Source organism: Odocoileus virginianus, chromosome 9 (assembly GCF_023699985.2).
Source record: "Odocoileus virginianus isolate 20LAN1187 ecotype Illinois chromosome 9, Ovbor_1.2, whole genome shotgun sequence".
NCBI lineage: Eukaryota > Metazoa > Chordata > Mammalia > Artiodactyla > Cervidae > Odocoileus > Odocoileus virginianus.
Genome location: NC_069682.1, coordinates 27659861 through 27673907, shown reverse-complemented (window position 1 = coordinate 27673907; position 14047 = coordinate 27659861). Strand labels below are relative to the sequence as shown.

Below are 14047 nucleotides of genomic sequence, written 5' to 3'. Positions count from 1 at the left end.
TAGTTGTTTGTTTTGTTGGGTTTTTGTGTGGGAGACATGAGTTGGGGTATCCAAGCCCTCCCATCTTGCTGACATCACTCCCCAGAATATTTCTGTGTAATTGATTGTGCAAGGAAATACAGAAGAAGAAAAACCATCTTTATAATTTGTTTTTGAGCAAGATCTTAGCTTCTCTACCACACTAACAAAAGTTGTTTTGAAAAGTTCATTGATAGATAGACAGATATCACTCTTAGCTATCACTCTGTTGTCCACTCCATTGTTAGCTAGGTGATTTTGATCACCTTTGCATTTATGTACTTTAGTTAGGTGATGGTCACGACTAACTCACTGACTTTTCCAGGATAACCTTAAAACTGAGTCGTGCCTTCTATTCTCTTGTAAATTACCATATAGGAACCTATGTTTTTGGATGAGTCCTTATCAACTGCTGAATGCTTTCAGTTATTTTTATAAATTCATTTTCTTCTGTCCTGAAATTTTTTGTTCTTGGAGATGTTAATCTCTGAAAATTTCAGTCACACAAATTCTAGGAATCTTGGTAACCCGTATAACTTTAGTTACCTTTCAGTCTATAAGTCTGCTTTCTTATGTATCATATAATAGCCTATTTAAGAGTCCTTATGAATATTAAATGAATAATGTTGTGTAAAGCACCTGCAGTGCTTAACACGTAGTAGGTATTTTATAAATGTGATTCCTTTCTCTCTGCACCTCAAGTTAATTGGTGCTGGTACTGGTGAGTTTACATACAGTTAGTTTCTTCCACTGTGCCTTTTTATTAACTTGGAAAAAAAAAATTTCTTTCCTCTTGGAATTAATAATCTTTTAAACTTCCAGTAACATTTCATTCTAAGTCTTTAGAAGTGAAAGTAATTTACATCTTTATATTTTCCCACCACTGAATGAAATCAGTTTTATAGTATTAATAAGTTAACAACTTCAACTGGAATCACTGGTTATGTGTGGCACATTGAACTGTGTCGTGGAGGGTGACAAAAATAAGCATCCTCTTACCTCTTTGAATCCTTTGATGTAAAAGATGGGAAATAAATAATTTATGTTCCTAAATGCTTTTAGTATCTTTTGAGTTGGGATCAAACTTAATAGAGTTTTTGGAAACTGTAGCAAGTTAAAATGAAAATAAGATTGACATAAATAAGATTAAAAGAAATGTGATGGACGTGAACTGAGATTAGCCAGAGAGCCATCAAGAAGACCTGAGGGGGGAGGGTCATGCTGCAAATGGAAGCATAAAGAAGAGAAAGTGATATCTGTGAACATAAGGTAGGAAATAGCAATTTACATGCAGGCAGTAGCCAGCAAAGTGTTTGACTTGAGTGCAAAGACAAGGCACAAGAAAAATAATCGTGTAGCATTTACTAAAGTGATGCCAAAGGTAAGAAATTAATGGTCAAGGCTTGGATTTATGGGGTTTTTCTTTTCCTTCTCTTTCTTTTATTGGGATATAATTGCTTTACACTGCTGTCTTAGTTTCAGCTATGTATGCATATATTCCCTCCCTCCTGCACCAGGGAAGGAATAGAGATGCAGACATGAGAGAATGGACGTTTTATACAGGGGCAGGGGAAGGAGCCAGGGCGGTGGGCAGGGGGGATGAATAGAGAGTAGCATTGACATATATACACTATCGTGTGTAAAATAGCCAGCTAGTGGAGGCTGCTGTGTAGCACAGGACACTCAGCTCAGAGCTCTGAGAGGATTTATGTTTTAAAGAGCTATATTTCAGAGAACGAGTCAAGCAATTTTCTGTTACATACCTTCCTCTTAAGGATTTAAGGTATTTGTTTTGTTTTTTTCCCTCCCATCTCTCACCCCTCTTCTAGATGTTTGCCTTTTCTATACCTCACATCCCAGTGGAGGATAAGTGTGGAGTGGTATAGACACATACACATGTAAATGCCCGCTCTGTTTCAGGCCATTTTAGGTGACATGTTTCTACCCAGATTGATAGTAATCACTGTGTGAGAGGTAGTTTCCTTCTGGAATGGAATACATTATAGGATGGAGTAGGTAAGATGACTTGACAGATGAACTGGGTATCTTCCCAGGGTTTCCAGTCAGGTCTTAATAGTGCTGTGTAATTTTGATTTGAATTGATGGTCCAAGATATCAAGCATACTCTTATCCCAGTGTAACCACCATCACAAACCACTCTCACCTCAAACATATGAGTTTTCTGTACTCAGCCTTTTTGGATACCTATATATTTCTTTCCTTAGTGAGAAATTGAGACCTGAAATTATAAGTGAATGAGTTTCTTGAGAAAAGAAATGTGCACAGAAAGTATCAGAATATTTCAGGAGATAACTGAACATAATATTTTAGGAGATGATAAAGGTGTAGAGAGATGCCTTCAGAATGAGGAGTATCACAGCCATAGGAGAGCTGGACTTGAAAAGCCTAATGTTATTTAGAAGGCGAGTTTTGTTTTGTTTTGTTTTGTTTTTAAAGGAAGGAGCCATCAGGAATACAAAGATACTAAAACTAAGGTTTAGTATCTACAGTCACAAGTAGTAGATTTGTTTGCTTTTTACAATTTCAATTTTTTCCATCATTAATGAGGTAGCAAACTCCATTTGGTTTTACTAAATTACAAGGAAAATTAGACTATCTTATTGTCAATACGAAAACACAATTTATGATCAGTGGTGGTTTTTCTGAATGGAGTCCTGAGGAATACATAGGAAAATAAATTTGTTATGTTTTTTAATTAGAGAAAATTATTAATTATATAAAGTAGTTTTCATCTATATAGTTTTATGTGGGACAACTTAGCAGGACTATAAATAGTTAAGAAGTAAACAAAACTTGTTCAGTCATCTTAGAAAAGCTGTCTCTTCCTATTACTTACCTTCAGTTCAGTTCAGTTGCTCAGTCTTGTCCAACTCTTTGCAACCCCTTGGATTGCAGCACACCAGGCTTCACTGTCCATCACCAGCTCCTGGAGCTTACCATGGAGAAAATGAACTCCACTTTCCCATTTGAGTATCACTGTTTATTGTTTAGCTATATAGAGTCCACTCTAGGAAGTTGGATTAAAGATAGAAAATTCTTCATTTTTAGTCACAAACTAAACAGTTAACTTACTAATTTGATCCCCACCCCCACCCCCACCATAGTACTCTTTTCTGTATTCTGCACCATGTTTAGTTTGTTTTGTAACTTTCCCATCACATAAGGTGAAGTGGTTCTGCAAGATAGGCCAGAAATCAACTACTCATTTCTTTCCAAACTTATAGGTACAGTTCACAAAGCTGTTTTTGGTTGAACCATGGTACCTGAACAGAGCAGTTTATGTAAGTCTAAAGTTAGGATTAGCTTGAATAATTGAATGTCAGAACTGTGATTGAGCAGCTTCTTATGTCAAGCCCTGTGCTGGTCCTGGGGCTGTCTTCCCTGCCGTCCAGGGGCCGGAGAAGCAAAGCAGCAGGGAGACATGGGACAGGAGACCAGGGCAAAAGCAACCACAAAAACGCCCAGACCTTGCCTCAGGGCCAAAGTCACATATTTTCTCCACTAAGAGTTCTACTAAATTGTTTATGTTATTAAAGCATGAATAATAATAATAATAGTTAAAGTACAACATTTAATAATTATTTATTAATTTCTTGAATAAAACCAACAGTGTTTACATTCTCCTCAGTTAGATCTCTTCTAGGAAATGGCAGCCCACTCCAGTATTCTTGCCTGGGAAATCCCATGGACAGGGAAGCCTGGTGGGCTACAGTCCATGGGGTCACAGAGTCGGACACAACTTGGTGACTAAACATAACTAGCTCTCGGTTTTCTCCTCTGTTCCTAAGAAACTTTACTCTTCTTACCTACAGAGTTTTGAATATGTTACAGTCCCAATGCTGGGTCCTGCCTCCTCTTGAGCTCTCCTTCACCCGCTTGAACTCCTGACACAGCTCTTCTCTTCTCCTGCAGCTCTCTGTCAGCTGCGGCCTCTGCTAAGACAGACTTGCCAGGTTCCCCTTGTCTTTCTCAGGTTCTCTCAACAGGAATCACAGTGGGTGCTTCCTTTTCCTTCATGTCCAGCTCTGACTTCTTCTCACTCATGGACTCTCATTGTACCCAGCAGGTTGTTACTCCACTGTCTCGTTCCTTCCCGGCACTGCTTGATGCTGTCCCTCCTCTCACGCTCTAGGAGCTGGGCACTTACTGGTTTTTAAAAAGCAAAACTCTTTTAAATTTGTAAACAAACAGCTTTCCCCCTCCTTTTCAAATGTCTTAAAACACAACCTAACTGTATGTGAATATTGGCTCTGTAGCTGCTCACCAGCTCACTGTCACACACACAGTGCCCCCTCTCATCCTCCCCATTCTTCTGAGGTAGAACGCCTGCACAAGTCTGTCATATTCGTGTGGTTAAATTACTGATGCATTCACATAATCCTTTTTTCCTTTGGTGCTTCTCAGTTCTGCTGTGTGTGTGTGTGTGCACGCACGCACTCAACCATGTCTGATTCTTTGCAACCCACCAGCACTGCAGCCCATGGACTATAACCCACTGGGCTCCTCTGTCCGTGGAATTTTCCAGGCAAGAATAGCTTGAGAAGTCAACAAATTGACTCTCAGGTTTCCTCTGCTGTTGGTATTGAGGTCATCTTATCATTGTGTCTCTATTTCCATATTCTCTGCAGAACCAACCAACTAAATCCTAGATGGCATGAGTTTCATCTGGTTAGACTTAAGGCTTCTTTTTCTAAACAACTTGTCTTGATATGAATGACTGCTAAAGAATAAAGTATCTTCAAAATCAGTGTTTTAAAAAGGTAATTCCAAATATCCTCTTCTGATTTTGGGTATATTAAAAAGTCTGTGAGGTATTGAAAAAACGCTCTCCAGTCTCTAGTTATACTGTATGTATAAAAAAAATAGAGTCACTGGCTTCTAGTCACTGCTGTGCTGCGTGTTTACAAGCTGTAAATCTGATAGGCCACTTAAAAAAGTTTCGGAATGGTTAAGTTTTGAGGTGAATGATGTTTGAGTTAAGGAGGTCGTTGTGTTGTTTTCCTGGTTGTTGTTTGTATCTTATACAGCCAGTTAGCTTTTTCTGAGGATGGGAGAGGAGTCTCAGTTACAGTAAGAAGAGATAAGGCTGCCTGCCATTCATTCAGTGCATCAGAAGAATATTGTAATACACACTGCCTGTGTCGAGTGATACATGTGATGACCCATAAACACAGAACTGTTTCTGTCTGCCAGTGACCTGATAAAGCCTGTTTTACATTTGGAGAGGCTAAGCCTTTAGCTGTGACCTAACTAAGCAAAATGAGTGATTTTTGTCTACCTTTCGAACTCAAGTTAGGCTTACAAAGCTGGAATATTTTCACAGGTGCCTTCAAACAAGTTCTTTATTCTCTATATTGTAAATTATTGGTAACTTGACAAACTGGAATTATTCTAAACCCCCACTTTATAAAATTACGTTTAGGGAAATTTTTAATTATCCTAAATGATTCTCAGCCTTTTAGTCAAGGCCAGTCAGTCTTCATATGAATGAGCATGTGCTTATGAGGTTTACGAAAAGACTTTAAAAAAATCATAACTTCTCTATTTCCTTTCTGGTAGAGACAGTACACACTACATCCAGAAAGAGCAGCTATGCTTTATTTTGTGGTTTGATGACAGAAGCGGGACTTTTGGACACCTTGTTTTCCAGGACAAGATTTTTATTTTTATTATTATTCTAATCCCTGAAAAGGGTATGGTGGTATTATTATCATAATCCCTGAAAAAGGGTATCGTGTTGGAAGCTGATCAAAAGCCAAGACAGTCTTCAGGAATGAGTAAATGGGTAGAGGAACCTCAAGCATTGTACATTTAAGGGAATCAACAACTTGCTTGTTTAAAAGCACTGTGATTCCAGACAGCCCTACAAGCTTTTTTTGTGTGTCATGCTCTATTGCATCATCTGAGTTTGGGCCATTTACCATCCTCATTGAGCCCCAGAAAAGGAGTATTTTCTATGGACTAGTCTTCATCAACATTTGATTCTACCCTGCGTCCCAACTTTTTTTTTTCCCTATTAAATCTTTGGCTTTAAGGCAGGTCTGTTGATTTAAATCAAGAGATATCTTTTCTTGATCTTATATTGTTAGAGATCTAAATAGCAATCAATCATGAACATCCTTTCAAAAAATTACATAACATTGTAAAAAGAGGAATTTATTGGTAAAGGATTATTGGATTTGTTAAAGGGAATTTAAAGGTTTATATAATTTATTGAAAATATACCTAATTAATAAATAATTGTTATAAACTTAAGTAGAAAAACTTACATCATTTAAATTTGTAAGCCTGTTTAAGAAGTAATTTGACTTTAAGATTTCCTTGGTGTTCTCAGGTAGAAGTCATGTGGTTATTTTTGAAACTAACCTTGAAAATAAATCTTTGCCTTTGTGCTCAAGAACACTAACAGAAAAAAAGAACCTAATAATAATAGACATTGTTCCCAAAATAAACTTAATATGCTATTCCTTAACTCTTTGTGTCCCACTTACTGACCTTTCACTGGCTTCTGTGATCAGCAATAATAACATTTCTTGAAGTAAACTTTATCTAAATTGTTTCTGTAATATTTTTTCTCAGATAATGGATTCATACCTGACTCACTTCTAGAAGATGTGATGAAAGCATTGGACCTAGTTTCAGATCCTGAATAGTAAGATACATACAAAGTGTTATTTAGTGAGGAGGGAGGGAGGGGGGACTCTTACTGCAGCACGTGGCCATCGTCTTCATTAATAATGTACATCATTACATCTATAACTTCTATAAATTTGGGATCTTTATTATCCATGGGAAGATATCTCTCTAGTTAGGTGGACACATCTTTTAATCAAATACATAATATATTGATCAAATATAGGTAATTAAAAATCACCTTTGATCTACATTTCCTTTTTTTTTGTCTTCTTCTGAAAGTGTATCTGACAGTGAACAAGCTTTAGCTAACAAACATTTAAGGAAAGGATTCAGCAAAAGCAACCCAAAACATATTGGTATACCCAGTGTTTAGAATTTGATCCTATTCTGTTTTCAGTTAGTTTGGCTATATTTTCTTTGAAACTATGAAATATGTATAAACATTTGCAAACTAATCACATGTGAAATAATGTCTCAATCTCACCACCTAGAGCTGGGATGTTACCCTTTCTTGGTAGACATAATTGGTGATTCCAACTTAAAGAGGAGAAATTCAGAGACAGTTGAACCAGTCCAATAAATGGTATAATAGTAACTACCGTATTTCTTCTCAGCTGATTACCAAGTGGGGAGCTTTTTGTTTACGTTGCTGTACTACGCAAAAGAGACTTGACTTGGATAATTTCAGTCACTAGCAAGTCTTAAGATGGGAAAGAAGAAAAAGGCAGTTATTAAAGTTAGCACAGATGAGTCAAATTGTTTTTCTAGAAATAGCTGAAAGATTGGACAGTTACTCACTTGATCCTCTGGTCCAGTCACATTTATAATATTTGATGGCCATAAACTAACTGGACCTTATCAAGGATTAACAAATATAGTAAATATGACTGTGTCTTCATTTGTTTCATGTCACAACGTGACATATATGTACTACTGTATTCTTAAAGTAAGCTAAAGGAAAGCTTATTAAGAAAATCATAAGAAAGAAATTTATTTATGATATGTGTATATATTGATTGAAAAATATATGTGTGTGTTTAAGTGGACCCTGGCAATTCAAACTCATGTTATGCAAGGGTCAGCTGTATAAAAAGTTATCTTTATAACCTGAGAGGTAATATGGAGAATAAAAATGTTCTGAGAAGACCATTATCGTTTTTAAAACTCTTTAAACTGCAGTCCACTATTCTCTGCCTTCTTTCTTCACATACTTTCAGCAAACTCAGTGACACCAAATGGTAAGGGTTGTGCCAAGCGCTGCTCCAAACTGATCATGGAACAACAATCGTGCCACTTCCTGAAATTCAGTATACTTTATTAGCTCTTTGAGAATTGTCTTACCTTTTTTAACCTTCATTTTATACTGTCCAAGAATTTTAAGCCTCCACCTCATTTGGTTCTTGAAAGTAAGCTTTTCAGGAGATGTTTTTGATTGCCTGATGTACCACTGCCTTTGACACTGTTCCCTTTTCTCTTTAACGTAAAAGAAAAAAATGTTTACGCCTAAATGCCTCATTTGGTAGCTAAATTCAGGCATACCTATGAAGAAAAGGGAATGTGCCTTTGGGAGGCTGTAGGCCTGCTTTTGTGAGCCTGGGTTTTTAAGTTACTTTACCTAATAAGGAACAATATTCCAAAGTGATCATCATAATTTAAATTCTAAATAGTAACAGATTACTCTGGTTTAAAAATAACCAAGTTTTGGCAAATTAGATGTCATTCCTGTGTATTTGTCATTAAGGGTCTAAAAAAGAACAGCTCTTGGGATTTTGGGCAGTCAGATGTGTTGCAGTACCAGTAATTCAATCATGAAAGAAGAAAAAGAAGCTTTTTTTTCCTGTGGTATCCACTGTTTTTCTTTTTTCTCTCTCCATAGTATAAATCTCATGAAGAATAAATTAGATCCAGAAGGATTAGGAATCATATTATTGGGTCCATTTCTTCAAGAATTTTTTCCTGATCAGGTAACATAATTGAAGAAATACATTTATTGTTTTGTTCTTTTGGGATGATCATATTATGATTGTTTCAGCATTTTTTTTCCTACTAACCATGTTCTAACATGCAGATATTAGACTAAGAAAACATTATTATGTAAATACTTGCCCAGACCAAGAGGCTAGAAGGGCATGTGTGTTCCAATACAGTAATGTAAAATTTTGATTAAAGGATAGAGGTGGTGAAAGAGAGTATATACACCAATACAGACACATTGATACTGTTTTCTAAAGGAAGATTCAAATTCAGAAATATGTGGAATAAAAAGAGAAAGATTCTCTTAATCTCCTCCTGCCCCTGGGTAACTTCTCTCAGGTAACTATTTTCAATAGATTGGTGTGTATCTTTAGAACTTTCTCAATGCTAGCAAAGAAGGTAAAGTAGCCTGTAGGTAGTGCGAACTCCTACCAGTGCTCCTGTGTCCCAGGAGAATTTTAGTTGCATTAAAGGAGACCCTTTGAATGGAACTGTGCTGTTTCATGTTGGGACATGTCTTCCACTGGCTGCAACCTGAGCTCAGTTAAAGCATCTATACCAGTCTCAGTACGCTCCAGTCATGTCTATGTCACTGGCTGATTCTACAGCCTACCCTTACTTTTCCTGCTATCAGAGTGCAGGGTTTTACCACTCCCTCAAATTATTTAGCAAGGTGTGTTGTGATCATTTCATCAGATGCCAGCATGGTTTACAGTAAGAATAGCAGGAGCAGCTACCATTTAATAAGCATGTACTATGCATGAGATACTGTGTACCTTCTAAATTGTGTATTATTTTTCCCCCATTTTGCCAGTGAGGAAATTGAAGATTAGAGAACTTAAAAAATGGCTTAAGGTTATACTGCTAGCACAAGGCCAATTCAGGATCCAGTGTAGGTTGTCTAAGCCCAGAGACAAAGCATTTTAGCGCTGCTACACTACCTTCTGTTGCTATTTATTTTATACCACTTGTTACTAGAACTGCAGTAAAATATTTATTTTGTAAGTTAAAATATGTTAACTCTGAAAATCCAGTCAAATCATTTATCTAAGTAATTGCACTGACTCATGTATAAATTAAGATGGTTGATATGTCTTATAAAGCTTTTGTGTGGGATACAAAAAACAGCTTAGATTCTTGACATGAAAAGTTAAAAACAGTTAAAAATATCAACTCTTTTAAAATGTGATGCACAAATTATTGAGACAACTGGAAGTCCAATTAGTATATTTAAGGAAAACTTAAAGTAAGATTTGAACTAGATCTTGTAAAACAAGAGAAGTTGAAAAAAAAAAAATCACAAATGTGCACAGAGCTGACAACATAAGGTCTTTTCATGGGAAGATGAGGAATACGCTTGTCTTAGAGAACTTAGAAAGGTGAGTGGTTGGTGACAAGACTGGAAAAGCAGCTTTTAGGTCCTACATTTTTAGGATTCTTGGTTACAAATCCCACCGTGAACTAAACGTGAGCAGGAAGGAGTAGCTCAGAATAGCTGAGGGATAGAAGAGGTAGCGCCTGGAAGGTGGGTTCCAGGAGCTTCTGGGACTGGGCCAAGTCTCATCCCCAGGTGTGACTATTTCAGCTTTTACGTTTTATAGTACTTAAGTACATAAATCTGAGTTTCTTGCTTTGTCAACTGATTCCTTAATCAAAGTCTGTGGAATTAAGAAGCTTCCATTTTACTTTCAATTGCTAGTTAGAAATTGCCTGATATACAGATTTACAGTTTTAATTGTTGGTTATTTATAATATAGGGTTCCAGTGGTCCAGAGTCTTTTACTGTCTACCACTACAATGGATTGAAACAGTCAAATTACAATGAAAAGGTATGATAACTCAGTGTAATTTGTCTTCACCTGAGTTGATAAAATACAGGAGTATGTATTAACAGTGTCTGAGTCCCATCAAACTGCTGCCTAAGCAAGGAGGTTGTTCTAGGAGTCTCTTTACTGTCACAGCTTATCTGAGACCTGGACTCAGTGAGAGCATCATTGGAATTTTGGAGCAGTGGTTTCACTGTGAGAAGGTAGCTCCATCTACATACATGTTGTTACCCTTGATGTGCAAATATTACAGAATCAAGTTTAGTACATGGAAGTTACTGATCCACTTAAATGAAGAAAGAAGGGATAAGAGGGAGATTTTTTATTTAAAAAAAAAAACACTATTTGAAAGGATTTAAATTAATAACCATAACAGCGAGCATTTATTGAGGATGTACCTAGAATTGTCGTCAACACTTTGTGTTCATCAGCACTTTGTTTTCTCCAAAGTTTCACCCCACCCCATGAACTTAAGTATTCTTGCATATTCTCATTTTACAGTGGAGGAAACTGAGGCACAGAGAAGGAAGCAGCTTACCAAGGTCAGGCAGCCAGGAAACAGCAGAGCTGGAGCGAAGGCTAGGTGTCTCCCTCCGAGCCTGCGGCTCACCCGCTGTGCTCTGATCTTTCCTTCTTGAATCCGGACTAGGGCCCACGGTACTTCACTTCCAGATGTACTCATCTACAGCAGAAGTTTGGTCTTGCCAGTTCACCCTCTTTGATTAATGAGCTTGGCGACACATAAGATATATCTACTCTGTTTGCATTTATTCCAGTAAGAGTCACAGTAGATATAGCTAATATTAGAAGGAGTAAGGCCTAACATGCCTTTTTAATCTCAAGTACCCATGCTGACTTCATGTGTATCTGATATACTGAGGATGGCTACAGAAAACAGATCATCATGTGCATTAGAGCAAATCTAAACCTGCCCCTAAAATTTACTTTTGTTTTCATAACAAAATATAAATTAGAACTTTTACTAAATTAGGGCCAAAGATCTTTTCATAGGAGGATAATTGATTGATACCTATTGTGAAAAATAGAAATTTGTCAATAAGAGAACTTGTATGTTTGGTCCTAATGTGTAAATGAGTGCTTCATCTAGATGTAAATTCTGTGTAGCCTTGTCCTAGAAGGTACTTTGTAGTCACAAAGTAGTTACTTGCCTACACAATCCCTGCAAGGTGCATCAGTCAAATATTATCTGTATTTTACAAATGAAGCCTCTAGGACAGGGAGATTAAGCAACTCACCCAGGGTCACATGGCCAGTCACTGGCAGAGCAGGGACTGGAGCTGAGTTCCTGAAACCCAGTCCTGTCCTTGGTCTGCTTGCCCACGCTATATGTGTATAGTAAGTTTTTAAGTCATGCTCATGACAGGTGTCTGACATGACTAACAAACAGATCAGAAATCAAAGATGAACTATTAACCTGACAACAGTACATAAGAATTAGAATGCCGAGCATATGTTATACCATTAAGCTGCAAAGGTATAACATAAAGTTACTTCTGAGCTATTAAAAATACCTGAGGAAACTGGCAGCAGGAGAAGGCTGGCCAAGTGGAAGGGAGCCTGACCCACTGGGGCAGCCCAGGCTGGTGAGGCCACAGAGATGATCATGGTACTCAGCCCCGAGCACTTCTGCTGTAACACTGTGAGCAAGGAAAGTTTCTCATGGAAGAGGTCTTGTCTTTCTTGTTCATTATGATAACCTGTTATATGCTTGGTGGACAATTTTTCAGAAAAAGAAGTTTTGCTTTAGAGAGTTAAAAGCATGATTACTTAGGGTTTTAATAGTAAACTTAACTCCATTAAAACTAGAACCTAATTAAGAAACCAAAGTACCTGGCCTAGTGATAGAAAATACTCCAGTCCTGTAGTTAATGTTTTTTAAGGAGACTCCAACTTAAGGCTAAGTTTATAGCTTTTATCTTGGAAGAACATGATTACAATCATGTGTATCAGCCACTGAGTGTGAAAATCACTGTACATACTTTTCAACACAGCAGGCTTATTCTGTTGTCTTTCAAATTAATGCGATTAGAATCTCCTGATATCAAGAGACATTAATGACAAGGCTTTCATGTATACATGAGTGCTTATAAATGCTCATTGTCAGTATGTTGCTTCATAAATAATGTCTAAAAGTTTTTTTAATCAGAATAAAACCTTTTTCTGATGTCCACCTGCCACTGCATATCAGTAGTTTTTTATCCATCAGCCTTTTACTGCTATTTGATTTCTGTTTCTGACTGAAATCTTTTTTTCTCCTGATTTTTTGGGCTGAACCAAAATGAAGAGCACTTCAGAAGTATTTAATACAATAACAGAAAATTTCATTGACAAATATTCAACTTGCTTCCAGTTCTGGAAATTCAGCACTTTATTTTCTGCTTTCATCATAAGTCCTTCTCAGAATATATAGCTGTATTTTTATTACAGCTTTTTATCTGAAATAAGGCAGCATTTGAATGAGGTGGCAACATTTGAAGAATGAATTTTCTTTTCTCAGAAATAGCGTCGTCTTTATCAGAAACAGTACGTTCTTTGTGATTTTTTTAAAATCCCGAATTGTAAACACAGTACCCTGTTTGCTAGTCTATGAAAAAGTCCCTCATAAGACTTTGCTAAGAGTATTGATTGATCTCGGTGGCTTGCTTCTGTTCAATAGGTAATGTATGTGGAAGGAACCGCAGTTGTTATGGGGTTTGAAGACCCCCTGCTACAGACAGATGACACGCCCATTAAACGCTGTCTCCAAACCAAATGGCCATACATTGAATTACTCTGGACCACAGATCGCTCTCCTTCACTAAACTGATTTGCCTAAGTATTTATAAAGAAGATTGTAATAGCAGATGTTGAAAAAAGGATGCAAGACTGGCGAGTGGCCCAATGAAGCTATACACTGGTATCACTGATAAACTGTAAATAACAATTAAAGACACATTTTCAGTGTTTAAGATATGTTTAAATTATTTGTTTTAAAGCTTTATGTTAAAGGTTACCCTATTTAAATTCTTTATGTGAAATTTACTAGCAAAACTAAGCTTTAATCAAAGTTCATCACTGTTGCAGTCAGATAATTTGGTCATTTGCCAAATTACAGACATCATATTACAATAGCATTTTTATATTGAGTATCAAGGTTACTATTTATAGACTTCTACTTTGGGATTTTATTTCATTCAGGCACCATTTATTGTTTAAGTAATTCTGGCATGCAATACATCAGCCTCCACATTGAAATGCAAAAGAGTTTTTACCTTCATTATTTCTAAAATCTGGTTTCCATTAGAAATATTGATAAATAACAAATTATCAACCTGGATCTTTGACAATTGGCTTAGCTCTGGCATGTGTATAAAAAGTAGAAACTATAAGGGAACATTACCATTTATTCACAGATATATAGAGGAAGAGAATCTGTTTGATAGTCTTAACACTGTTAACTTTCACTGTATTGCCAATTACACATTTCCAAATTTGTCCCAACAGCCCTGTAAGCCAGCTTTCTTGTATATTTATAAATGTGATAAATGCATGAGAACATCTGTTATTACATT

The 14047-nt window shown here is 36.7% G+C and overlaps 1 protein-coding gene across 2 annotated transcripts in view; it reads left to right on the top strand.

Annotated features, from left to right (window-relative positions):
- Nucleotides 1-13444, top strand: part of MINDY3 (MINDY lysine 48 deubiquitinase 3) — an 86861-nt gene extending 73417 nt beyond the window's left edge. For both annotated transcript variants that reach the window (XM_020881275.2, XM_020881276.2), the window contains 4 exons: nucleotides 6619-6691; nucleotides 8552-8639; nucleotides 10407-10478; nucleotides 13153-13444. In XM_020881275.2, coding sequence (XP_020736934.1) covers nucleotides 6619-6691; nucleotides 8552-8639; nucleotides 10407-10478; nucleotides 13153-13302 — 383 coding nt within the window. In that variant the 3' untranslated portion in view covers nucleotides 13303-13444. The remainder of the gene's footprint in view (nucleotides 1-6618; nucleotides 6692-8551; nucleotides 8640-10406; nucleotides 10479-13152) is intronic.
- Nucleotides 13445-14047: the final 603 nt, after the last annotated feature.